This window comes from Pantherophis guttatus, chromosome 3, assembly GCF_059756535.1.
Source record: "Pantherophis guttatus breed Tessera chromosome 3, ASM5975653v1, whole genome shotgun sequence".
In the NCBI taxonomy this organism is placed as follows: domain Eukaryota; kingdom Metazoa; phylum Chordata; class Lepidosauria; order Squamata; family Colubridae; genus Pantherophis; species Pantherophis guttatus.
The window spans coordinates 93,180,556-93,207,571 of NC_142065.1; the positions used below are offsets into that span (position 1 = coordinate 93,180,556).

At 35.5% G+C, this 27,016-nt stretch overlaps 1 protein-coding gene across 1 annotated transcript in view; it reads right to left on the bottom strand.

Moving 5' to 3' along the window:
* Positions 1-10,992: 10,992 nt before the first annotated feature.
* The window catches only part of CRB1 (crumbs cell polarity complex component 1), a 144,779-nt gene continuing 128,755 nt past the window's right edge, over positions 10,993-27,016 (bottom strand). Inside the window, 1 exon segment of the mRNA XM_087890052.1 lies at positions 10,993-11,877. Within this exon segment, the coding sequence (XP_087746178.1) occupies positions 11,662-11,877 (216 nt within the window). The 3' untranslated portion in view covers positions 10,993-11,661.

Sequence of the window (27,016 nt, forward strand, 5' to 3'; positions counted from 1 at the left end):
TTTCACTGTCTCATATACAAGTTTCATTTTCAAAAAGAAGAAAAACTATGCATATGCAAACTTTCCACAGCAATTATAAAGTGCTTCTTCTTTTTTTAAAAAGGTTAAATCCTGCATGGATATCTCTATGAATCTTACACAACAAGATTACGTGGAGATGGGGGGGGAGAGCGAAAAAGCTTTATCTAGTAAAGTTCACAGGTTTTCAGTGACTTTCATGGTTAGTGAATGTGATTTGGGATTCCATCTATATGGAATTCTCTCATGGTAAAGTATGTATTGATGAGTCTTCTTGATGAACTTTTGAAATATAACTTTCTTTGGTCCTTGAACTTACTCCTATGCCAGATTTTATTATAGTTGTCATTGTTCCAAGGGTAACAATTGTGCCTTAAAAATGTGTGCTGCGATACTTGCCAACTCTTTTTATTATTAACAAAAGGACAAAGTATTTCCAAAGGATCAGAGTAAACTTTCAGCTAGCAACTACTCTGTTTGCCACCAGTTATTGTCCTAAAATTCTCTGTATAGGCCACATAAATAATATTTCTATAGTGACAGAAATATTACAGTTCCCATATATCGTTTTACCTATTTTTTATTCGCTGTTTTGGGGAAATTTAAATTACTGTTTTTAATATGGTGTGTTTTTTTAAAAAAATATTTTAAAAAATATTTCTCAGGAATCCCAGCAATTATGTCTATTGATCATGTGATTCTTTCTATAAAATATTGGATTATTTTACTGAAATTTAGCTTATTTATTCAATACCATTAGTCAGTCTAGAATGCAAATAGACAGCCTAGTGTTGTCTGGGACTTCAGCTCCCATCAGACCAGCTGGCATGGCTAGTGGGAAAGTCAAAGGAGATGTAGTTCATAACATCTGGAGGTCAATAGATGGCTTATTCATATTTAGAACAAATAATGCATTGTTCAGTCAGGTGATTAGCTGGCTATTCAAATTTATTTTTAATAGATGATATAAAATCACTTTTAGTTGCTTTATACCCACCATGGATTTTATCAGATATGTAAAAGGGAAATCTGTTTAAACCTTTATCCTATCCCCAAATCAAAAGGCCCAGGCAGCATATAGAATAATTGCACCAACAGCTTTCCTTAACTAATGTCTTTCCAAGAATGGAAAAGATTATTTTGAAAAATCAACTACTTTAGTTCAGAGTTGGTTATGCATCTAATGGATAAGAGATTGCTTTGCTATCACTTTCCAAACCCTTAAATAACCATCCTATGCCCTGATCGACTTTTGCTACATTGCAGAAATTAAAATTGCTTAAACTAGAAAGATATTTTTTCAGGTACCTCTATGCATAGAGAATTACATGGAGTAATGTGTTGTAATGAGACCCACTTTGATGAATAGTAGAATAGTGAAAAAGGCAGTCGTTTTTTTTTCCAAACTGACTTTTTAAATATTTCCCTAGCATTTCAAAAAGTGATATTACTACTTTTTGATTGCTGTGAGTTAGTTTATCAAAAACTGTCAGTACTGGCTAACTTTGCTCTCAAAGATGTCAACAGTGATTTTCCAATTGATTGAATAGACGGCTTGCACTGATGAGCACCTTTGAAAATTTTAATTTTCATAGCTAGACTAGATAAATCCATCAAAAGATCTGTTAACATTGTTTTAGCAGTGCTTAAATCATTATACTTAGGTTTCATTAGATAAATTATATAAAACAAAACAAATATCCCCTTTTATTCATCCTGCCCATAGTTTACTAGTATATCTTATAGGCTGTATTGAGCAGGGAATGAAAAATAGTAATGTTAGTTGCCAGTTGGGTGAGAAGTATGTGTCCGTTTCTGTAATCTCTTCCTAATATTAGTATTCATTTCATAAGTGAGTCCAGGCTCCTACTTAGCTAAAGAATTAGAAAAGTATTTATGTCATTGGGAGCTTTTTCTTACGTATCTTTGCTTCAATATAGCAACAGTGTAGATGCCACTGTTAACATGAAACTTTTGTGCTCTGATAGAATGTAATTTTGAAGTCAGTCTTTTCAATAAGAGACATAAAAACCTTTTAAAAAAAACCTTTTTAAAAAAGTCAAACTTTACAAAATTGCCAAACCTCACATGAGTTCAGCATTGTTATCTCTACACATTCTTCTCTGTGAAGATGTTACCATTTTTTTTTAATGTTGGGGTTTTGTAGGCACCAATTCAGGGTACCTTGCTGCCAATCCTTGGTATAATTCAAGGGGAAAAAGGAATAAGAAGTGTGACCGTCTTCCTAATTTGTTACTATAGGAAATGTAAGGACTACAGTATACATGCAGACAACTGCCCCATGATGGCTGGGGATGGTCAGAGTTGTATTCCCTTATGTCTGGAGGACACAGCCTTGAGGAAAACTACATCAGGCTTTAATTCACAAACAAGACATTGGTTGGCTTTGATAGGTGTACTGTTCACTTTGTCCAAAGAAAAAGTTAACAATTTTAAAGCTCTCACTTCCTAGACAACAATAAACCCTGTTCTGAATTCAAAGGAACACATCACTGCCAAGCTCCTTAAACTCACACCCGCAGGAAGGTAAACAATCTTAGATTTCTTTTTTAAAAAAAGTTTTATTAAATTTTTCTTTTGCATACATATTTTATGAACAGAGTATTGACCTGGTCTTGTACATCTTGTAACATAGTTATATATTGATTTTTATAGTCTATTCCAATCTTCCTTTTTGTTTTTTCCTAATACAATTTACATATTTCAGTTTCAGCCATAATATTCTTTTTCCCTACTTCTAATCTCTTCTTAATACATAATATATAAACAATATCACCATCTGACCTTCAATTCCTAGTTTCTTAGCATAACATCAATTATCTTATTTCTGCACTTATAAAATATATTTCTAAGAATTCCCATCATACTTTTTGTCTATAAACAATGTGCTTCATTATATTCAATTCTTACATTGAAACCCTTTAACTTAATTAACCTTCCACATTTTATCTTAATCTCTTCTTAGTACATAATAAGCAATATCACTATCCACCTTTAATTCCTGATTTCTTACTGTAGCATCAATTCATTATTTTATTTCATCATTTACAACATGTTTTTTCAAAATCTCCATTGCACTTGTTACCATTTCAATTTAGTCTCTTGATTTCAATTATTTTCATAATTGAACCAAATTGCCACTTCATATTTCATCTGCTGTTCTGTTTTACAATAAACAATTTACATCATCATATTAGCTTCTTACATTCACAATTAATAATATTAATACAGTTCCCTTAGATCTACTAATATATACCTTATTTCCCTTCCTCCTTTTCCACTATTCTTCCCCTTTTAACCATTTTCTCTTGGTCTCTACAAAATTCCATTTCTTAATAATTTGTTCCTTTCATCCCATTCTCTTAACTTTTTCTTTTCCTTTATATTTATTTTATCTTTTCTCCTGAATCCTTTTTCTAACTTTTGGGTCTATTACTTGCATAATTCTCCCCAAGCTTTTTTCTAATTTTTTTCCATTTCCTTCTCTTCCCTTTGATTGATTCTTTTTTGGGGGGATATTTCCCCCTGTCTTCTCTTTTTTTGCCACTGTAAATCCCAGTGTAAACATCTAACTTTTTACATTCAATTCCTTTTCCTTCAGTATTATTTTCTTGCTTCTCATTTATAGTCTCTTTTTCCTGTTTTGTGTGTTCTAGCCAAATTTCTGACTTTTTGTTGCCCTTTAATGATTCACGCATGTTTTTAAACATCTCAATTAATTCCTCACACATCCAAGACTCCATATTGTCAATTTTAAAAATTGTTAATATTTATCTTATATTTAATTAAGATTTTAAAGTCCATATAGTCTCTTTTTTATTTCCAGATAATATCCAGTTTAAATGTTTGTCCAATCCACTCCAATTTAAAGCTTTGTTATTTTCCACTTCTGTTGAAAGTTGAGACCAAGCAATTTTAAAAAAAACAAAAGAAATACTCCTTAAAAGTTCTCACAGTTTCTTTTAGTAGTCAAGGTCACTGCTATTATTTTCTTCAATTTTCATTCCAGTCTTGTAATGCTTTATTTCCACTAGCAGATGTCTCTCTCCAATCCACAATGTTCTCAGAACAACAAAGTATCAAGCTTACAAAAGTATTTTAAATCCACATAGAAAATACTTTCCCTCGGATTTCTTTTCCTTTTATTATTTTTAGTTTCTCCAAGATCAGTTTTAAGTCGTTATAAAATTTCTTGGGCTTTAATATTTTAATTTCCTCTTTGTTCTTCTTCCTCCATTAAAATTCCCAATTAGCCACTCATTTCCTCTCCGGGACACCTTTAAAGTTTTTTTTTAATTTCCTTTTTTTACCTGTGAGTTGGCCAGCACTCCTTTCAAACACCGTTCCTGTACAAAAATCTTATTCTGGTTGCCCCAGCTTCAGAGTGGTCATTTTTAAATGGCCGCCACCCCCGCCGCTAGTTCGAAGAGCTGCCTCTGACCTTTCTAGGAACTTGCCTGTTCCTCTTGGTCGTCAGAGGCACCTCTCCTTCTTCACCGTCCCTACAGGACGGTTCTGGTCCGAAGACTCCCTTGACAGCAGTTTGTCCGGCTGGATTTTTGCGGAGCTTGTTGGAGCCCACTATTTTCCAGCCAGCTTTGCCGCGATGCTTCCGGTTTCTCCCCCAACAATCTTAGATTTCTTGTTTTAGCACTTTTTCCTCTTCATTTTAAGATAATTTGGTGTTACTAGGAGCCATTTCTTTTCCTCTTCAAGCAAACAAAAGCTGAAGTTTTCATGCCTTACATGAACTTAAAATTTGGCTGCCTGTGAAAGTAAATTCCAGTGGTGCTTCCTTCTGCCCAAGGTCTCATAACTCTTTCAATCTGGGAATAAGAGATAAATTGCATAATTATTCCCTCTTCCACACTTATTTCAAGTAGCTTCATGCAAGACATCATCTTGCTGGATTGTGTTCCCAAGAGTTGAATGTGTCTGGTGCCATCCAACCATACTTAACTGCACTCTGTGTCGGCCACTGATATTCTCTCATCCTTTTATCTTATAGCGGTGTTGCTTCTGTGTAAGGGATCCAACTAAGTAAATGTGCTTAAGCGCCTCATTTATGTCCAGTATCACAAAATTTCTGAGCAATAGACCCAAAAGTTCTTTTTCAAAAGGTAACTGGACTTTGTTTTGGGAAAAACAAAGTACAGTTGACTTTTGAAAAAGAACTTTTGGGACAACCATGACCTGGATAACTGAGAATCTCCATAAATACTGAGCAATAGGAATTCAGAATATCCAAATAGTTTGTTTTTCTCAAGGATCTGAAATAATGTTTCAGGAAAAACATTATTTTAATGTTAAGTATTTGCTACTTACTGACATTGGGGCAGGCTTAGTAAAAATATGGGTCCTGCTATTAACTGCACCATATGTAGCAAGGCATGAATATAGAATCAGTATTAATGGGAGGGGAGAAGAGAGAGAAGTTAATATAAACTTTCAAACTGAAACACTTTTTAAATGGCTTCTCTCAGCTCTGCCTTCATCCCATCTCAGATCTAAGTAAAGCATCAACTAGGATGTGGGAAAGTGTTGGATTAAAGAAGTGTTGAATTTTGTGCAATATTTTTCCTTATATTTGTGTGTGTGCATGTATGTTTTGACAATTAGAAGCACCTGTTGCTTTCTCAGTAGGTCTTTGAGATTGCTTTTCACCCTAGTATATTTCTAGTTTTTGTTTCAAAATTGTGTTAAATTGTGTGTAGCATCTCATTACAGTTGTATAGTTAAAAGACGTACAGTACATTGTCAGTGGGCAAATAGCTTTTAGTCAATTGAAATTGAATAGGGACATCCTGTTATTGTGTTATAATACAAATCTAAAATTTTGCCAGTTATTTAGTAGACCTCAGACACTTATAGCTAGTAATACCTGTATTGCCCACATTACATTATAAATACACAACAGAGTGAGATTTCTGTTAATTTACTTGTAATTGCTGATCCTGTCTGTCCCACTGTTTCTTCACCATGCAAATAAATAGCTGCTTCTTACAATTGATACCAGATGGCAATGAATGGTCAATATGTATAATTTTTATGATCCATGGTATGACATCTCTGGTTGTGATAAATGATTGCTTGTTTCAATACATGTTGCCCTTACATTTGGATTGTTTATTTGGTTAACTTTTGTATATTTCTTGTACATTTTCTTCCCATGGCTAAACGTTGATCAAGAACTACTTTGAATTGATTTACTTGAGTTAATTGAAGCACTGTGTAATCTAGTCCTGATTGCAAGTAGCAGATAAGCACTGTGATGAATTTAGTGTTACATACCACATTCTCTGTATTGCAATAGTTGTGGTTCAAGAGCGTACTTTATTTACGTTACACTGTGTACATAATTTCATTAATGCAACACAATTATATATTTATGACCATTTGTCTTGAAGAAGAGAATACAGAAAAAATTCATCTGAACAGAGCAAATCGTTCAGTGCCTGGTTTATTATTTAAAAAACAAAATTTCAGAGTTGCAGAAATCCTTTTTAAAATTATGTTATGAATGTTGCAAACTAAGCAACAAAATCCAGGGTGATTTGCCCCAGAATGTGTTTCTACTTCTCTTCTACCAATATAGAACTATTTGAAAAGGGACTAGAATTGTATTATTCATGAAACCAGTATTGGTTGCACCAGTTATATATAGAGAAATAAAAATGTTGCAAAAAGAAAATGAAGAATAGTGTAGCCAATCACAAAAAGGGACAGATTTATTTTTTTTTACTGCTAAACAAGTTTCGAAAAAAAGGAGAAATTCAACATATCCAATATCTTCCAAAAAGTTCCCTTTGATGCAGATATAAGGCAAACATCAGCCTCTAGCAATTTCTTTGCATCAATGCCTTTGGGTCCACAAACTTCCTAGTGTAATTGCAGGGAGCATTCTGGGAGGCCGATGACATTCTTGTAAATGAGTGTTTTGTCATGTGCCATACCCACTACTTTATGAATAGGAACCTTTTTTTAATTCTTCTCTTCACTTGCTGTCCAAAAATGTCTCTTGCCAATGATGTTGTCTGCAGGATGGATAGGAACCAGGCCTCCTGGCTCTTAAAAAGAAGAAGATGAAGAAAGACACATTGTTTGAACTTAGCAGACAGGTTGTGCATGCAAGAAGTTAAATCTCAATCCAAGAAAGGTTGAAAAAAGATTCCTGCCTCAAATCCAGAAGAGCTATTTCCCATCAGTATAAACAAAAATGAAACTATAATAGATCAACAATCTGATCGGCTAAAAAGCAGCTTTGAAATGGGCATATATAGGTAAAATTACTAGATAAAAATCAGCTGCATTATAAATTGGTGTTAGGAATGGATCCTGGCTCTGAAAAAGTATAATATGCTGCTCTTGGAGGATGAAAACTGGAACTTTTTTTTAATTATTAGTAGCACCTCTGTATGCACTTTAAGTTGACCCTTTGGGATAATGTTAATACAAAGTATTTGATGGACTTCACATTGCCATAAAGTGCCCCACTTGTGTAATATAAAACAAATAAAAAAACAGCAAATGTCAACAATGGTGAAATATAGTAGTTTTCTTTCATATTGCTTGGAACTCTATACACAAAGTCAACAGGTTGAAAACAGGAACATTGTTCTGTGATATTTAATGTGGTTCTCAATATATATAAATCAAAATGAGCTTGCAGTTGTGCACATTTTACTAATCATATCAAGTGGAAGAATAGAATATACAGTATATAAAGAATGCCTTGACTATGGAACTCCCGTACAGAATAGAAATGGACTCTAAATATACAGTTTCCTAGTTACAGTTGAGGAATAAGAAAAAGGGTTTCTAGCAAATCATTTCTCCACAATGAAAACCTTTCAGTACTCTCACTGTCTGAATAGCCAACTCCTGTGTGTTCCTGAACCTTTAAAGATTTCTGCGATGCGTGTTAAAGAACATGAGATTATGAAATGTTGAAAGTTAACTCCATCACTTTCGGTCTTGTCAACGGGAGAATGGCATGTCTGTGGATATAGCCTAGTTTAAGCAAGATGGCAACACATCCAGAAGACATAACGTATACAAATGGAATTTGACATGAAGTCGGCATGGCATACAATCTGGCCAGCACAGAATTCAAACAATAGCTATTCACTGGAAACAAATGACAGGAGCAGCTAGCTGCCCACCATTAGAAGCCCCATCCAAGCTGCCAAATCCAGGTTAGCAGTTCTGATCATTGGGCAGTCTTCTGAGAGAAAGATAAATCACCTCCATTTAATCATAGTTCTAGTCTGACAGTTACAATGGGAAGCATCCTCATCTCCAGCTTTTATCCTGTGTATGCATGTGTGCAGATAAAAAATATGGAAATGTATAAATACTATAAGGATAGAAATGCCTTTCAAGTTCCTCTTGCCAAGATCAGAGATGTTGTCAAACTTGTGCAGTCCTTTCCTCCACTAGATGTATTCTATATTTTTTATTGAAGTATACTGCTAAAACATGTCTTATTTTTTAAACAATCTGTTGTGATTCTCAAAATTTGGCTGCATAGAATATTCACAAAGGAATTGAGATCAAATATATAATAAAAGGCTTATTAGAGTCTGTCAAATACCAGAATCTTTTACTAGTCAGAATCAAACTTTCTGGAGCTGCACCTAAAAAATTGTAACTTTCGGTCAACTCCCTTTTCTAATTCATTGCTTCTGTATTAATGAGAATTAAGTGCATTTGTAAAACGGAAATAAAAGAGATGTAAAATCCAGCATCATACAACCAAAGAATTTAAGCACTTTCAGCTTGGATGACATTCAATTCTCCCATTTGAAATTCTTTGGTAAAATATGCCCACAGTAATTTACAGCAATCAAACAGTAGTACAAATAATAGCACCAACACCACCAATAATTTAATAACAGCAATAAACCGATAGATTTATGTATCCATACTTTTAGAAATATAGTATTAAATATGACTACTTTGAAGCTGTTCCTCGACCTTGTATAATCCCAAACCAATCCATATTCTGCTGTTGCCAGGAATTTAAACACAACTTCTAAAGACCTGAAGGGAGAATTTTCCATTCTGGATTCCCTGTGTTTTTATCATCATCATGATCATAACAGGAAAAATAACACTTATCAGATCCTGGAATTTGAATTTGAGTTTGGATTGAATGCGACAAGTAAAAATACCCCCACCCCAAATCTTCTCATGTACATAAAAACCATAGTAGTGCTTCCAGTTATGATGTGGATTTCCTGGTATGCAAGGAAAGCTAAGGGGAGACTGTGGTTTTTCCATCATCTGAGCATGGGAAGTTGGGGGATTGGATGGGGGGGGGGGGAGAAAAATTGCCAGAAGCAGAATCTTTAAAGCTTTAAATCCCCAGGGGTTGTTGGCTTTCTTACAAATTTTGCATGAAATCCACCAATGAGCACAGATTCTGTGCCTTAAAAAATACAGGCCTTGGCAAGTACAGGCACATGGTTTCTTGTAGGGAGTAAGGAAAATGCCTTTGATGGAGATACGAAGGAGCTGTTGCTTAGGCCAAAGGGATAGAAACATTTTGAAATCCATAACAATATATTGTTCGAAAGTGGCTCAACCAGATACTTCCCTAATTCACTAAACTATAAGAAAGGGAAGAAGGTAAAGTTGAATCAGATTTTCAACATCCTGTTATTATAATCAATCTCAATAAAAGTAATTTAAGATACCTTGAGGAGTTGATTGCATGGTCTGATCTACCTAAAAGAGCTGGTGATTCTTTAATCTGTAAATTAGACAGTCAATGAATTTGGGACTAATTCTCACATGAATGCATGGTGGTTTCTTGGCATTCAGTGGCTTATAGGTGTACAGGAATGATTTCTGAAGTGGGCTGTAGCAAAACAAGCATGTTTTCCCCCAATTCTACTGGATGTGTGGCAGTTTAGTTACATGGGTCAACGTTCCAGAAAGCCCCAACTCCAATTAAAAACTCAGAGGCAAGCAGTTTTCAAAGTTCCATTTATTAGAGTAGGTATACTGGCACATCTGGGAAAACCCAAATCTGAGAGTTCTGGGTTTTCCCTCAGTAAATCAAAATACGAAATCCAGCCCCTTCACCCATCAGTCTGTCACATGGTCCAATCATCATCCATCCCAACCTGAGCCATCACTGCAACCACTTCTCCTCCAGATATAGAAACACCATGACCTTGTTGTTGTTGTTCAACTAATTAACTTTTAACAACAATAAAAAGAATTGGCCCAGGACAAAAGGGGATTTTGATGGGACCCAACTAATCTGCATTTCATAGTAAAACATGCTAGTGGATATTAAAGTTATAGGAAATTACAGGCAATACTTGAAAGGCCAGTTATGTACTGAGGAAGAGAAAATGTAGGGCTCTGAATCCTGTCTCCAAGAGCTGGAGAACCAAATGGAGGTTCAGGTAAATGTACTGCAGTCTAAAAGACAATTTGAGGTTTAGGACCTGTCGGTCTTGTTTCTGTTTGATAATATCGGATGAATTGCTGAAACATGGAATTTGCAAGGGCACAAATTATTTCCTAATAAAATCCAAATGAAAACAACTACATTGAAGCAAACTTCTACTGTTTCCCATGGATTTAAATGATGTAATAAATTAATAAAGTTTTGGTCTAATCCTAAAATGCAAAAAAAAATTCCCACTGGAATTTTTTATTTTTTTAAAATAAGGCAAGAGCATGTTCTTGATGAACAAAGCCTTGCTGAATTTTGTACACTAAAAATAAATAACTTGAACATCTCTGTGTCTTACATGCATATGCACAGCCATGCACCACACACACACATCTGCACGCTGCCTTGCATTCTTAGTTCTTCTCCTAGCCATTTAAATTTATCTCTGCTCAGTTTGAAAATGCTGGTAGTTTTATAGGGTCATGCATCTGTGCTCTAAGTCTACAAGTCTTTAAGATGACAAACACACTCCAAAGAGAAGAATGGTTTCAAAGTTTTATTTTGCTGCAAGAAGAGCTTTTTCCCATAATGTTGATTTAATTCCTGTTTAAAGAATTTAAGTTGATGTACTGCAGAGAAACACCATTACTTCTAAAGACTCTGTATAGAAGTAAGTGAAGGACAAGGAGTGTACATGGATCATTGTGTGACAACATTCTTCTGCAGTGATGGTCAGAAGGGAAAGTGAACCAAACAAGTGGCTTTCAGTCACATCTGAAATGCAGGCACTTAACACAGATCCCAGGAACCATTACAGTCTAAAGTTGATTGTAGTCTATATATAATGTTCAACGCAATGAATAACAATTTCCATAAAATGAGATATGGCATCCAGCCACTTTTATCATGAACGTTTTCCAGAATGAAGTCTTGCATGCCAAAGTGCTTTCCTGTGCAAGCAAGGACAGAGGGAGAGTTTGGCTTTTTAAAAAATGTTCTCTTCCTTCCACAGGCACTGAATGTGCAAAAGGCTACCACTAGAAAGGCAAAGCTGAAAAGTCTCATGCAATCTTGAAGCCTCCTTTGATTAATAAGCAAGGTTTCTGAGTTTAATGGCAGAAATCCTTATGGTCTTATAGGCTTCTACGGTGGTATCCAAAACAATCTTTTTGTTTTATGTTATCGATTGAGAAGATCATTATTAATTTCAGTTAGATCAGTCTTTCCAAGGGAGGAGGTTGCACCATGTTCCACATTTCAACCCGGGATCCCTCCTTCTCTTGGCGACTGGGGCTGTAAGTCCCTTGGGTGGCACGTTTATTGGCAGTAATGATGGAAATTATGACTACCAGAAGAAAGATCAGCAACAAGACCAAGATCATTGAGCCAATGGTGGTGAATATATTGAAGGATAGATCAGCTGTCAGCTGGAAGAATGGAAAGAAGGAACAATATGATGCCACTGAAGCAGAAAAAATAATAAATACAATTTTATCATGGAAATAACTGGCTTACACTCATGAGTACATTTCAGGATACTTCTCCCCATAGGGAGAAAATCTAGCTGGTTATCTTTATACATACAGCAAACTTTCAATATAGGAACAAATTTAGGAATAACAACAATATTGAAGATCCAGATTAAAATTTGTCTAATTTCCTGACAACTATAGCTGCTGCTTGTTTTTCAGCATGTTGCAGCGATAGGTTGACTCCCCATTTTCTTATACTTCAGAGCTACCATGGTAAAAAAAACTATATCAATGGTATCTTCACCACAGGATGGGAGTTCAGAGCGCCAAGTTGTTTGCAAATCACTACAGAGATACAATAAACAGCAGGACATTCACATAACATTCTTCAGTCATCTTGTATCAAAGGTGCGAGATCAATGTCAATGAAATTTGCTTATTCTGAGGGGAGGGGATAAAATTTCTCCCATCAAACTGAAACCTGATTTAAAAGTACAGAAAAAAATATTTTGCTCAATACTAATTAAAATCTTTGGGTATATTGCAAGGCTGCATATAAAAGAGAAAAACATTTATTGTGGTAATCTAAAACTACAGACAGACAATATTATTAATTTTATTAATGTGGAACTGCTTATTCATGAAAAAATATTTTTGAGGTTTGAATCTTGAAAGTGGTTTCAAATCTTGCTATGCTATTTCATTGCCAAGAGTGGATGGGTGGGGAGGAGAAGGGCTCCTGGAAGAAATGAGTGGGGAATGTTGGCATATATAGATAAGAGTATATACACCCAGCAGAGTTCCCAAAGTCTGAAGTTCCAGCTGCCCAGCTAAAGAAAGCAAGCACTTACATTCGACAGTGGCAACATGGGAAGATGCTGGCCATTTTTCACACTTAAGACCTTTGCAGTATCCCCACAGTCACATGATCAAAATTTGAATGCTTGGCAACAGTGTCCCCAAGGTCACATGATCACCTTTTGCAACCTTCTGACAAGCAAAGCCAGTGGGAAAATGAGATTCTCTTAACCGTGTTACCAACTTAACAACAGCAGGGGTGGATTCTACTTACCTTTACTACCGGTTCGCAGCTGGGCCGTACGCACGCGCTTGCTTCGCTTGTATGCGCAGAAGCATTTTGATGACGTCGGGATCGGTGGGCAGAGCCTCCCGCTGATTTTACTACTGGTTCTATAGAACTGGTGCAAACTGGGGGCAACCCACCACTGAACTACAGTGATTCACTTAGCAGCTGTAGCAAGGAAGGTCATAAAATGGGGCAACACTCGTTTAACAACTGTCTCATTTAACAATATAAATTCTGGTCATAAGTCGAGGGCTACCTGTACTCTGAATTATCCCTCCCCCTCAAAACAATCATACACATGTATAGACAAGATAAAGTAAAGATAACATAATGTCAAGTAATGGGCTCCTAAATGGATGGCATTCAATATGCAACTGAGGAATTGCTGAGGTTCTGTCAGGTATTAATAATGATTATGACACAGTTAGATTAAAGCCTTTGAGACAGCTACTTTGTGATGTTACCATGCAGGACAAAAAATTGCAGTGGGATCAGGAAATGTGAAAAACATGAACACAGGAAAGCTCAACACAATGGAAGATGAAATTGGCTATATATTGACCTTAGCCAACTAGAAATGAATTAGTATTGGACACTAACAATATCACATTATTTGTTACTCAGGATATGAAAAACAAGCAATCATGTTGCTTTCATAGTCAAGAAAGAGATATCAAAGATGTACTAGAATATAATATAGTTAATGACCAAATAATACCAATTAGACATTGTGGTCAATGCTTTAATATGATAGTTATCCAAGTTTATACTTTAACACTGATACAGAAAAAAAGAAAGCTGATGAGTTTTACAGTCGTGTTTAATCTAAAACTGACCAAACATGTGCTACAGGTATCTGAAGACTAGAATGCTAATCTTTTCCAAGTTGGAAATTGATTGATTATGTGCCATCAAGTTATTTTTGAACAAGGAGAAAAATATAGATGGATTCTATAACTGAAAAAACTGAAATGAAGCAGGAGAATGACTTGTTTCTGAAAATCCACTGATTTCTTTATTGTCAATATAGACTTCAAACAACCCTAATTTTTACAAATAGATATTCCAAGATGGAGTACATAGAAATAATTTTAATCGTATTATTGGTAAAATAGATGGAAAAGATCAATTACAACAGCAAAGGCATGGCCAGACTATGGAACAGATTACTGCTCATGTGCAAAAGAGCTAAGGAAGGAATTGAAAAGAATTTCAGACAGCTGTTAGAGCAGAGAAAAATTGGTATTGTAATAACAATCTAACCACATCAAAGATTAAAGTCTAAAGGCAGTTCCAACCTCAAATTGAAACGCTAAAGGATACAAATGATCCAACAGTAAGAGATTCCAAGATCAAACAAAAATGGAATATATACTGAAATTCTGTAGAATAGAGGTGTCACTATCCAATATACCTTAGAAGATATTCCCTATGTATAAGAACCTCTGTTATTGGTCATTACCAAGGTGGAACACCACATAAATTGATGGAATTCTACAGATATCTGGCAAGTAACAGAAGAAGTAGCTATAAAGGATGTAATCAATTTATCCTAACAAATCTGTAGCATGATACAGTGGCTAACAAATTGGAAAAGCTCAGTCTGCATACAATATATGGAGGAGGAGGAGGAGGATTAGAAGAATTAGAATTAGAATTAGAAGAAGAAGGAAGAAGAAGAAGAAGAAGAAGAAGAAGAAGAAGAAGAAGAAGAAGAAGAAGAAGAAGAAGAAGAAGAAGAAGAAGAAGAGGAGGAGGAGGAGGAGGAGGAGGAGGAGGAGGAGGAGGAGGAGGAGGAGGAGGAGGAGGAGGAGGAGGAGGAGGAGGAGGAGGAGGAAGAATGATGTTTAGGACAATCCAACACAGCTTAAAGCCCTGCATGAAAAGGAAGATAATAGACATTCAACTGATTTTAGAAAAGGCTGAGGAACAAGAGATGCACAGAGGAACAAGAGATGCACAGAACAACAGTATGAATTATTGTTGATGCACACTGCTGGGTAATTGAGAAAGCCAAAGAACACCAAAAAGATGTCAATATGTGCTTCATTGATTATGGAAAGGCCTTTAATTATGTTAACCATTTGAAGTTGTGGAAAGAGACTGAGAGGAAAATGAGAATTCCAGAGCATTCAATTGTTTGAATGGGAAACCTTTACACAGGTCATGATGCTAAAGATCAGGTAGAATTTGTTGAAACCGACTGATCTAGATTGACAAATGAGCAAGACAAGTCTATATACTCTTTATTTGATTCAACCTAAATTCTGCATATACATTTGGGGATGGGGACTGTATTGGAAGAGGATGATCATGATATCAAAACTGGAGGAAAAACACAGATAATATACAAATTAAAATATATGCTATATTAAAAAAGCAACATGTGTCTAGACAGCATTCCAAAATCCGCTTTCAAATAATGGATAATTAGATTGGGAAAGTATACCTCCATATCTAAAATAACTTTCTCTCTCAGAAGTAAATATGACATAGAATTGAATTCAACTTGAAAACCATTTATATATAATTCTACATAGGAATTTTCATTACATTCTAGGACTATAAGTTCAGTAAAATCAGAATAGACCCTCAACAGCTTGGACAGTATTTAATTTTATTTTATGAATTGTACTGTGCTGACTGTGCTATTGATATATTTATATTATAAATTTTAAGAACAACCTGAAATCTTAAAAACAATACTTAATTCAGTTAATGAAATGTTGAAATTATGATGCATGTAAAATTTCTGTTTAATCATTTCATTTGTATTACTTTTTTCTCTCTAATTGTGTATCTCTTTTCTCTCTCTTTAAAAATAAAAAGGCTTAATAAAAGTATTTTTTTAAAACATCAACTTTATCAATCAATCAGTCAATAAACCAGTCAATAAAAATTCAAAGGTTACTCCAAACAAAACTTTATAAATGCAGGAGTTTCTCTAGTTCATTTTATTAGTACAGCTAAGCCCACATACAGTTCTATTAATAATAAATGACACCCTGTTGTTTCCTAGTGTTTATTTTTCTTTCTTCATAAAGGCAACAGCATGCAAGAATAATTAATTTATTATATGAATCTTTTTTTAAACTTAACACTGTCCTGAAGTTAAATTAAACCTTTGCAAAGACACCAGCCATTGGTTATGAGTTGCAGCCTATGTCAAATATGGCAAACAATTATGGTTTCCATAATGATATCGTGATTATGTAAGATTTATGTTAAAATTATTATTGTAATTATTAAATAATGCTGATAATTTTTAAATTATTGCAATGTATATTTTACTGTAAGTTTCTTAGAATAGCATGATTCAAGCAGCATAGAAGCTTTTATAATAAAAATAAATAAAATATAAACAATACTAAATATTAGAATGAAGAAAGTTGTATTATATTCAACAATGTAATATTTTATACAGTGTCAGGAAACTTTCATGGCATCACCACTAGCATCAAATATTTTCCAGGTGACATTAATTAGTTGTTGAGGGACACTTGAATTTGAAGAGCTATGAAAGATATTAAGATATTTTCCCTATCTGTATCAAGAAGCACAAATGTAACTAGAAGTACCATGGGAAAACAGACGTGCTGGACAGCATCACCCTGGGAGAATTTTGATTGTCAATTCCGATTTTGTTTTGGTACTTTTGATTTGGAATACTAGTGACAATTGAATTGTCAAAAACAGATTATATGCTTGGGGCATAACTCCAAAAATATTTAAAAACAAAAGAACCCAGGAGGGTTTAAAAAAAAAAAGTAAACCAGACCAAAGCTTTCAAAAGCCACTTCCTGAAGATTAAGAAATCAAATTTGACTATATCTGCAGAGTGGTATTTCTGACAATGACTCTTACAGATTGCTTTGAGCAAAATTGTTTGGGCTCAGCATCTATAGGAAAGATAGTAATCTAGTTTCTATTTTCCCATGATAACAGAATCACATGACAGATAACAAATAAATTGTTGATAGTGGATCCATGTAAAATTGACTCCATGAATCTCTTTAAGGATCTAGTAATCTAATTATCTTAATTCTCTTTTGTCTGGGAAAATGGAATATATTGTATTGTATGGACATATGGTATTTTCCACACAAACTCACTTTTATTAGATAACATTCTCATCGCAGATGAGAAATAATAGGCTATTCTTCCACCGTAATTTCTTAAATGTTTGGGGGAAAATGTTTAATTTCACTCTACTTCAGGAATTTCCTTCCTTCCTTCCTTCCTTCCTTCCTTCCTTCCTTCCTTCCTTCCTTCCTTCCTTCCTTCCTTTCTTTCTTTCTTTCTTTCTTCATATGGCTGGGCAATGGTGTTTGCAGTTTTCTTCAAATTTTTGCCCATCAGACACATTAGGACTGTAAGTTACTGAATCCCTGACTATATGACCTTAGCTGAACATTTTTCTAAATTCACTTCTGGGAGGCTTCTCCAATCTGAAGTCTTCCATTCCTAGATATTAGGGATGTAAAGCTGCCCAACAACTTTAACATCAGTTCCCAGTGGAAAGTCAAATGGGTCGCTCAACATCCAAACATAGGAATACATATAAATGACCCCACAAAAAAAGTGCTAGGCTTTGAACTATCAGATCAGCAATGGACAATCCTGAATAGGTTTTGCATCTCACATAACATCTCCCAGTATAAACTGACCATAGTATCCTCTGCTCAGTGTGATTGCAGGGTCCCACATCAAACAGTACATCACATTGTGACTGGTTGAGGTCCAATATCTGATTTGTTTAATATAAATGATGCTTCAATGGTTGGATGGCCTAGACCAGGGATGGCTAAGCTTTTCGTTGCTGTGCATGCACACACCCATAATGCAATGCACGTGTGACCCCTCCACACCCCACCCCATGCATGCGTGCCCGAACCCCTGCACTCCCCTGCACCCCTGCTCATACACACGTGACCCCTCAAATGCGCCCCACCCCCCTGTGCATGTGTGCATGGCTCCCGCACGTGCCCTGCCCCTGTGCATGCACACGTATCTCCCGCATGTACCCCGGCCCCCCGCATGCTCAGCAGAGACCCAAAACCAGCTGGCCAGGGGGAGGCGCACGCGCATGTGCGGTGGAGCTGAGCTGGGGCAACAGCTTGCGTGCCCACAGAGAGGGCTCTGCATGCCACCTGTGACACATGTACCATAGGTTTGCCATCACGGGTCTAGACATTGATATTTGAACATAGATCTTTTTGACATTTATACTTTATCATGTTTTATTAATTTAGATGATATGTAAATATATATTGCTGGTCCTTGAATGATATACCATACGCTGAATAAGTAAGTAAGTAAGTAAGTAACTAAGTAAGTAATTAACTAAGTGTCCAGAGTTACTCAAAAGGATAATTCAGGCAGCATGTTGAGATTCATCCTACAAATGAGTTGGAGACCACATTTTGAACTTCTAAGGCATAAATGGGAATTATTTTTAAAGAAGTAAAGAATTCTAATATGATGGAAACATACAAAGCTGCTTTAATCCCACCCGACAGTCCTTCTAATTCTGTATTTACTCTGATTGATAGCAGATCTCTTGGGTCCCTGGGAAAAGTTTTTCTCATCACCTGCTAGACTATATATATGAAGGATGGTGGAGTGTTGAGGCTGTGAGATTCTGTACCCAGCTTAGTGAATTTACTTAATGAATCCTAAACTCTTTTTCATATATCCGGGAAAAAATATCATTTTTTGGTTTTTAAAAGCGATGAGTTCCAAACTTCCACCCCACCTTATTATGAATGTTTCAGAAAAAATTATGTCGTTTCCTTAATTATTCATAAAATACACAGAGAGACATATACACGCACCCATATTAGTCAACAATAATGGCTAATTTATACTGCATACCAGTCCCCACTCCCTTTTCATCAGTTTAGTTTTCTTATTCATTCTTATAGCTTTTATTCTTCCAAATTCCATTTTCATTACTTTTGGATGATCTTGAGAAATCGAACAAGATACAAAAGCCAAATAAACCAAGTCTTATGGGATTCTTTCTTATACTTTTACCAGCAGTGGCCATGCATTTGTGCAGATGTGTGCATGGGGAAATGCATGGTGGTCCCTATACTCTTCATTATTTTTACATGACTGAGTGAAAGGGGGTTGGGGTGTGTGTCTTAGCATGAAAATTCCCCTGCCATCTCAGCCCAAGGAATAGCCTTGGAGGACAGGATGAAGAGTTGCTGCTAAGGTAATGGAAAGATAAACAAGGCTTGAACCCATTCCGTGAAACTGAGTAAACATCTTCCCTAGTTCACATTTAAATAAAGTGAGAGAAAGATGACTCACATTTTCATTTGCAAGATTCTGTTGCTATGGCTGTTACAATAATACCAGTCCTGTATCACCTGTGTTACATTGGTTTCTTAGTCTGGTCTACCTTATAAGATTATCACTTTCCATTTATTTGTGCATTTATCTAAACAATCTTTATAAAGAAAGAAATATAATCTGGGACTTGAAAGGTACCAAAAGATGGTGTTTAGCTACATGTGGTGGTATATGTAAATTGCCTGTATAATTATAATCTTTTTCTAACCATTTATTATTTATATTACTTTCCTCACTGCTTTAAATTTCAATTTATTTTAGCTTGGATTCTTAATCGCAGGGTTTGCTTTGTTTTAAAGTAAAATTTAAATTCACTTTCATCCTCATTACAGGATTTAATCTGCCTTTTAAATGTTTGGAAATTTTTAGCAGTTCTTTGAGCCAGTTGTTTAGAAAAACAATATTAGCTCTAGATCAAATTTGTTTCTATAGCATGCACTTCCATCTCTCTCCTCTTTCTCTATGATGATGTGGTAAAGGAGCTTTTTGACATTACTCTAGACATCAGAAACAAATGGTTAGAATATGTGCACAAGCAAACATTTAGTACTGCCTGCTTGCCAGATAGGCTGTACTCAAATATAATTATTCAAGCATATCTTTTAGTATTATGGTATATATGGGAAAGACCTTGGGAGATGGAGTGAAGAGATGTTGTCTAAGGAATAGTCAAATAAGAGATAGCATAGCCTGCACCTGTATAATGGGCAGAGCAAGAAGTTCAGAAGGAACCTTCTCAAAGTTCTTGGGCTGTAAAGTCAATGGTGGACGAATTGTACTTTCAGACTTGTAGTATTGATAGCCTTACAAGGTACACTAGATGGGAAACATGACTTTTTCTAGTAGTATTGTAAAACTACTGTTAACAGAATCTTGCAAGTTTGAAAGTATAATTCTCTTGCTGTCACTTTTGTAGTCTAAGAGAATTTAGGGAGGATTGCCTTCTGAACCTCTTGCTCTGTCCACTATGCAGCTGTGGGATATGCTATCTCTTACATGACAGTTCCCTGGGCAGCATCTCTTTCCTTTAGCACATTTAGGAATAAAATAAAATGATTATTGGAGGAGCTCTCTGGAATGTTAGGCACAAAATATTTCTTCTGGCTATCCTATCCTATCCTATCCTATCCTACCCTATCCTATCCTATCCGTATTCAAGGAGTCAGTTAGCCCTTTTTGGATCGGGCCTGGATTCATTTGTATTTGGGAATTGAGAACTCTTTCCTGCCTTTATCAACAAGGCAATGCCTCTTTTTTTTTTGCATCTCTTGAGGAACCTTTGTCCCTCATTTGATTAACTGGGAATATGTGGATTGAATGTTAAACAGGGACACCCCCACATTTTCACCTCAAACAAAATAAGAAATGAATTTAAGGGCTCTGCCTCAGGCAAAACATCAGAGGAATTTGGAGGGAAGCCGAAAGAGCTCTGAAATCTTGAATAAAAGCTATAGGGATTTAGGAATCCTTTTTTTAAAAAAAATAAAGAATGACTGGAGAAATCTGAAGCAAGCTTGCAGATTCCTGCTCAGATAAGGCATGTGAATTTTTTCAAAAGAAGCTAAAGGGAGATTTGTTCATATAAAACTCCTTAGGTAGCATGTGCCTATTCATATTTAGAACCAAACTCATTCAGTATTTTGATAATTTACTCTTTCTTAGTTGAAGGTTGTAATGCTCTGACTCTTTGGAGACTAAATGAGATATAAATAAATAACAATTGATACAATATTATAAATTATTTTGCCATCATTTCCCAACCCCTTATGTATGAACTGGGTTTTTTCCCTCTCACAGATTTAACTTTGAATTTAAAAACTGATAAAATTAACTATAGTCCACTAAATGGGAAGTTCAGAGGGTGATCTGTAAGTAGACCAAGGGTTTATAAACTTGACAACTTTACGGCTTGTGGATATACAACTCCCAGAATCCCTCAGCTAGTCATGCTGGCTGGGTTAATTCTGGGAGCTGAAGTCCACAAGTCTTAAAGTTATCAAATTTGGATCTAGACATTAGCTCTCAGCCTAGCCTACCTGACAGGTTTGTTGTGAGAATGAAATGGTGGGAGTGATAGGGAGAGAGTGGGGGGAAATTATGTTACTTTGCCAGTGGTACAGTAGAGCAGTTTTAGGACTCAGATGGACTTCTAATGGATATTGTGAAATATTAAAAATACTCTAAGCCATTGCATAATCAATGCTTTCCTTAAGAGCTGTTTCCCTATTCTATTGTCTTGTCCTGATGGATGCTGCTGCTGAAAGAAAAATAAAGCTCAGAAAAATAAAACATACATAAACTTTTATGTATGTTTGTGTGAATGGTAGCTGCTTAGCAGTTACTACTGGAAGTACCAATGGGGCAAAAACACTAGAAGAGACACTGATAATGCTTTATTGTCTTATTCTACTGCCTGCTTGCCAGAAGAACTGAAAACAGAGTGTGGAGATTGACTTCTAGGTAAAGGCATTTTTAAAGATCACTTTGATTGTTGTGCTGGAATAAATCAGAGAAAACAAGCTTATGTACTGCAAATATTTTTTCCTGTTTTTTTTCATTGATAGTATTTTAAAATATTTGGATATGTGCATCTAAGTGTGTCTCACTCTTAGTTTGACAGATTTAATAGACAGTTAAAAAAGGAACAGGGCCACGCTGTTAACATGAAATCCTTTTCAGCAGTGAAGCTCTCAAGTTCCATTCTTGATGTTCAGAAATATCGTGATTTGCACCTTCTCAGTAACAAAAAGGTGTATTTTGGTTGTTGAGTTAAATGAATGAATGTCCTACATAAATTTGCACTGGTATTTTCTGGTTTTCATTTCGTAAACGTTGCTACAGTACTGTGATAATTTCCCTCTAGCATTTTACAACATCTTCTTAAATCATCTAAGCATTGTGCTACCATAGCAGTAACGAGGATGGGTTTTAGATTGCTTTAGTGATGAATAGGAAATGACCTATGAAAAGTGTTGACCTATGAGTAATGGTTGCAATTTGGTGCATTGTAGTCTTTCTTTTAGCTACTGAGAGTATCATTTAAGTAAGCTGGCAAAATTATCAAATTTAAGTCAATGGAATGGATAATGGAATGTTTGGGGCCATTTTTTCTTTCACATGCATGCTTTGTACAATTGTAAAAATCGATATGCCTTTCTTTATGATGCTATTAAACAGGTATTTAATTTATTTAATCAACAAATGTATAAGCCCAGTGCCAAGATTCTATACGGTTGTATTATCCTTTCTTTTTTTCCTGCTATATATCAATTCAACAATTAATGAATTGGGGAAATTACTTCTGTGTAATACTGCATGAAATAATGAATTCCTTGTCTCATACAGTAGCATCTGAAAGTCATTCCATCCATAAATATCAACTGTGAAAATCTCCACTCTGTAATTCTTGGATTGGAAAACTATATTTCAACCACTGCATTCAAGGAAGTAGAGTATGAAGATACAAGGCTGAACAAGGAATGCCCAAGATTAAGATTATTTTCTTTCATTATTAAATTAATTATTTCATTAAAAATTAATTATAAAATTAAATTTAAAAAATCATAAAGAAATTTACAAAATTAACGACAGTAGCATTCACATTTTTTAAAATAGGTACTTCAAGCTTTTTTCTCTCAATGTCATTTAATCAACATGTAATATTGCAAACTTCATCAACATCTGCCTATCATTTTGAACAATCAATGTACGTGCAAATACCATCAGTTTCAGGGTATTTCCTTAACAATCATGTCTGTGGCATAGATTTGTTGAACATATTTCAGAGAAAACTGTTCTAACCAGTTAGTGCCAGGATTCAGCAAATAACATTGAACATGTCTCTACTGCTATCATGAATCTCTGATTAGCAAAATATTTAAAAGGTTTCATGCTGTCACAGCTGGATATCAAGTCAACCCCTCATCTACTGTACGTAGCTGCAACACTTACAGTGCAACCAATTTCTGCTTCCAACTAAACATAGCAGAAGGTAGTGTGCTATTGGTCTTGTGTCCAACATGTGACTCCCTGCTATCTCATTGTTTATTGTCATCTAAATAACTGTGGCTTGTGTTAGCAAGCTTCTGTGAACATTATTGCTGTGAATAATTTCTTTTTAAAAAGCTGATATGATCTGAAAGATGGGGCAACAGACTCATCTGAGCTTCTCCACTAATTATCTGGCATGCTGGTCTGAACACCCTGTATCTTCCATATGCAAACAATTAGTGAAGGGGAAAAGAATGGTCAAGTAACAAATCCTTTGAGATGTTGGGAACTGTGTTTATTTTAATTCTAATTATTTCATAATGCAGGAGGGCAGTGATGTTATTAAAGGTGTCATAGATTAATTAAAATTAAAAGAGGCTTAATTCACTTATTCTACATGATTTCATGCCAATATACAATAGCCTAGACTAGAACCAAATATTGACCATGGGGACGTTCTTGAGAAGGCTGCAGAAAAAGAGATAGAGACATGTGGTACAGTGGTGGGTTGCCCCTGGTTCACACCGGTTCTATAGAATCAGTAGTAAAACTGGCGGGAGGCTCCGCCCACCAACCCCGATGTCATCAGAATGCTTCTGTGCATGGCCTCATTGCGAACCGGTAGTAAAGGTAAGTAGAACCCACCCCTGATGTGGTATCTGAAGTGGGGTTGCTCGCCTCTTTCAAAATATGAGGTTCTTTCATGTACTGTTGCATTACTGCTGTACTAGTCAGTTCTTTGGAGAAACAATGTCAAATGTTACATGTTTTCCTATTCCTTATTTCTTGGTAGGTCTTTCTCACATGAACATGAAAGGAACAGTTTTGGTGATGTTTATGAAATAGAATTGTGACTCTACTGTTTTAGTATGCTATAGTAATTAAGGCATCAGGCTAGAACCTGGGATACTGTGAGTTTTAATCCTGCCTTAGGCACAATGCCAGCTGGGTGACCTTGGGGCAGTCATTGTATCTCAGCCTAGGAAGGAGGCAACAACAAATCATTTCTGAAAAACCTTGCTAAGTAAACTGCAGTTCAGGCAGTGACTAGGAGTCAAAACAAAGAAGGAGAAGAAAGGAAAGGAGAGGAGAGGAGGGGAGGAAAGGAAAGGAAAGGAAAGGAAAGGAAAGGAAAGGAAAGGAAAGGAAAGGAAAGGAAAGGAAAGGAAAGGAAAGAAGGAAAGGAAAGGAAAGGGAGTTGTGACTAGGGATGTAAATTAAACTTGTTACAGATTTCTCTGAAAGTGGATTTATAAGATCCCTCAGAATGGATTCCGTGAGTGGCATGATGAGCAACACTGAAAAGTTTACTAGTATGTAACTCTTTCTTGTCTAAAATCACAATGTGAAGAAAACTTAGCTTCTAAGAAGTGCATGCAAGGGAATATTTACTTAAAAATAGCTGCATTAGGAAAAAGTATTTAACAAAGGACAGCTCCCCCCTCCAAATATACATATGTTATTCGGTGACAAAAATGGTCAACAAAAATGGATGCCATGTTTTTATGATCTTAAATTTTTTTAAAAAAAACATTAAAATTCCTGTTGCTTTCCACTCTTTTTCTACTCCATACTATCTAATACCTTTGGAATTTTATTTTTTATTTATTACTTTTAAATTTAAATGTTCAAACTTCCGCATACATAGTATTTCAAATGTAGAACAAAAGCACCTAAATTTAATACGCTGCACTTTACAACTGTAATGAAGGTGGCACTAAAATATTCATTCTTTACCGACAATAGGTGACTTCTGGATCTTTAAAAAAAATTACTACTTTTGTAGAATCCCACCTACTTGTCTGAAATTTAATAGCTTTCATCACATAGGAATATGCCTTAATGTATAATTTATTTCTATATTTAAAAAGTAACAACTGCTTAAAAACTTTATTAAAGCACCAATTGTCTGCACTGATTTTTTTAAACATTAGGTTAAAAAAAATCAGGAATCTAGTAGCATTTTTTCTCCTAACAATACATTTTATTAAAAGGCATATGTTTGCGTGAACTGCATCTTACTTCATCAGAATTGGCAGGAGTGCTTCTAAATTTCAGCTAGTTCTAGCAGTTAAAATGACATTAATAGAGGTAGAAATAAAAACCAATTTATAAGAGAAACTTTGCAGCAATACTAAATAAAATAAAATGGCAAGTTTGCCATAATAGTTAATTTAGAGCATCTAGATCTCTACCTTAATCTATCCATAAATCAGACCAACCTAAAATACAGTCAAAGTCAGCTTGGTTCACATCAAAACTTTGATTAGCTGATATCCATGAAACATCCAAAATCTCTTCTCCCTCTCTAGGAGAGAATTTTAAGCACAATTAACTACTGTATTTTTTGGAGTATAAGACGCACCTTTCCCCCCCAAAAAAGAGGGTGAAAATCTGGGTGCCTCTTATACTCCAAATGTAGCCCCACCCAGCCTCGCAAATGGAGATTTCAGAGGCTGAAAGAAGCCTCTGAAAGAAGCTCCAGAAATAAAGCCTCTGAAAGGCTTTTATGTAAAATAATAGGGCAAGGAACAAAAGAAGAATCAGTAAAGGTTCTAACCAAACTATGCTATCAAATCTGGAGAATGACACAATACCCAACAGATTGGAAGAGGTTAATCTACATACCAATACCAAAGAAAGGAGACTGAACAGAGTGCAGATAATCCTTCAGTATAAAAGCCTCTGAAAGAAGCTTCAGAAAAAAAGTCTCCAAACAGAGCTTCAGAAAAAAAAGCCTTTTTTTTCTGAAGCTCTGTTTCGGAGGCTTTCAGAGGTAGAAAAAAAAGTTTTTTTCTGAAATGGAGTTTCAGAGGCAGAAAAAAAAGCAAAGGCACAGAGCTCACAACCAAGGAACCAGTTGCTAAAATTCACCTCTGGGAACAGCTGATTGGGGGTATTCTGGGAGGCATATCCACCAATCAATCAGCTTTTTTCCTATTTTCCTCCTCAAAAAACTAAGATGCGTCTTATACTCCGGTGCATCTTATATTCCGAAAAAATACAGTATTTTCAAACATAAGAAAGGTGTATATATTTAATTCCTTTGCATGCTGCTGATATATCTGAGGGAGATAGGCAATTCAAAAATGTGAAAATAAATAAAATATCAGATACTGTATATGAAAAATTGCTATAGTTCCCATTTTTAGTTCTAATCTGAGATCAAGTTCATGACATGGCATGGCTTGGCATAGCATGGCTTTGCATGGCACGGCACGGCACGGCACGGCACGGCACAGAACAGAACAGAACAGAACAGAACAGAACAGAACAGAATTTGTCTCCAGTGCATAAGCTCTCAGTGTACATGCAAAACAACAAAATAATCATAATGACAAATGATAATAATCAGAATAATGATACTAATAGAGTAGGAAGTGAAACAGATGAGAAGGATAAAAGTAATATAGCCATACTACATAGATTTTATTATAGATTTTAAAGAAATGCATATACTGTAGCCCCAACCCCCTTTACTCCTATTTGAATATTGTTTATAATGTAAATAAAGCTCAGAAGTTTCCCATGAGTTTTCCTGGTGCCAGAAGTTCTTATTCCACGGGGAATGTTGTGTGAAGTGGTGGGATGCAGTGGGGAAAAGAACAAGATGAAACCCAAGGGAGAAGATTTCACCTAAAATATGCCGAGAAAGTT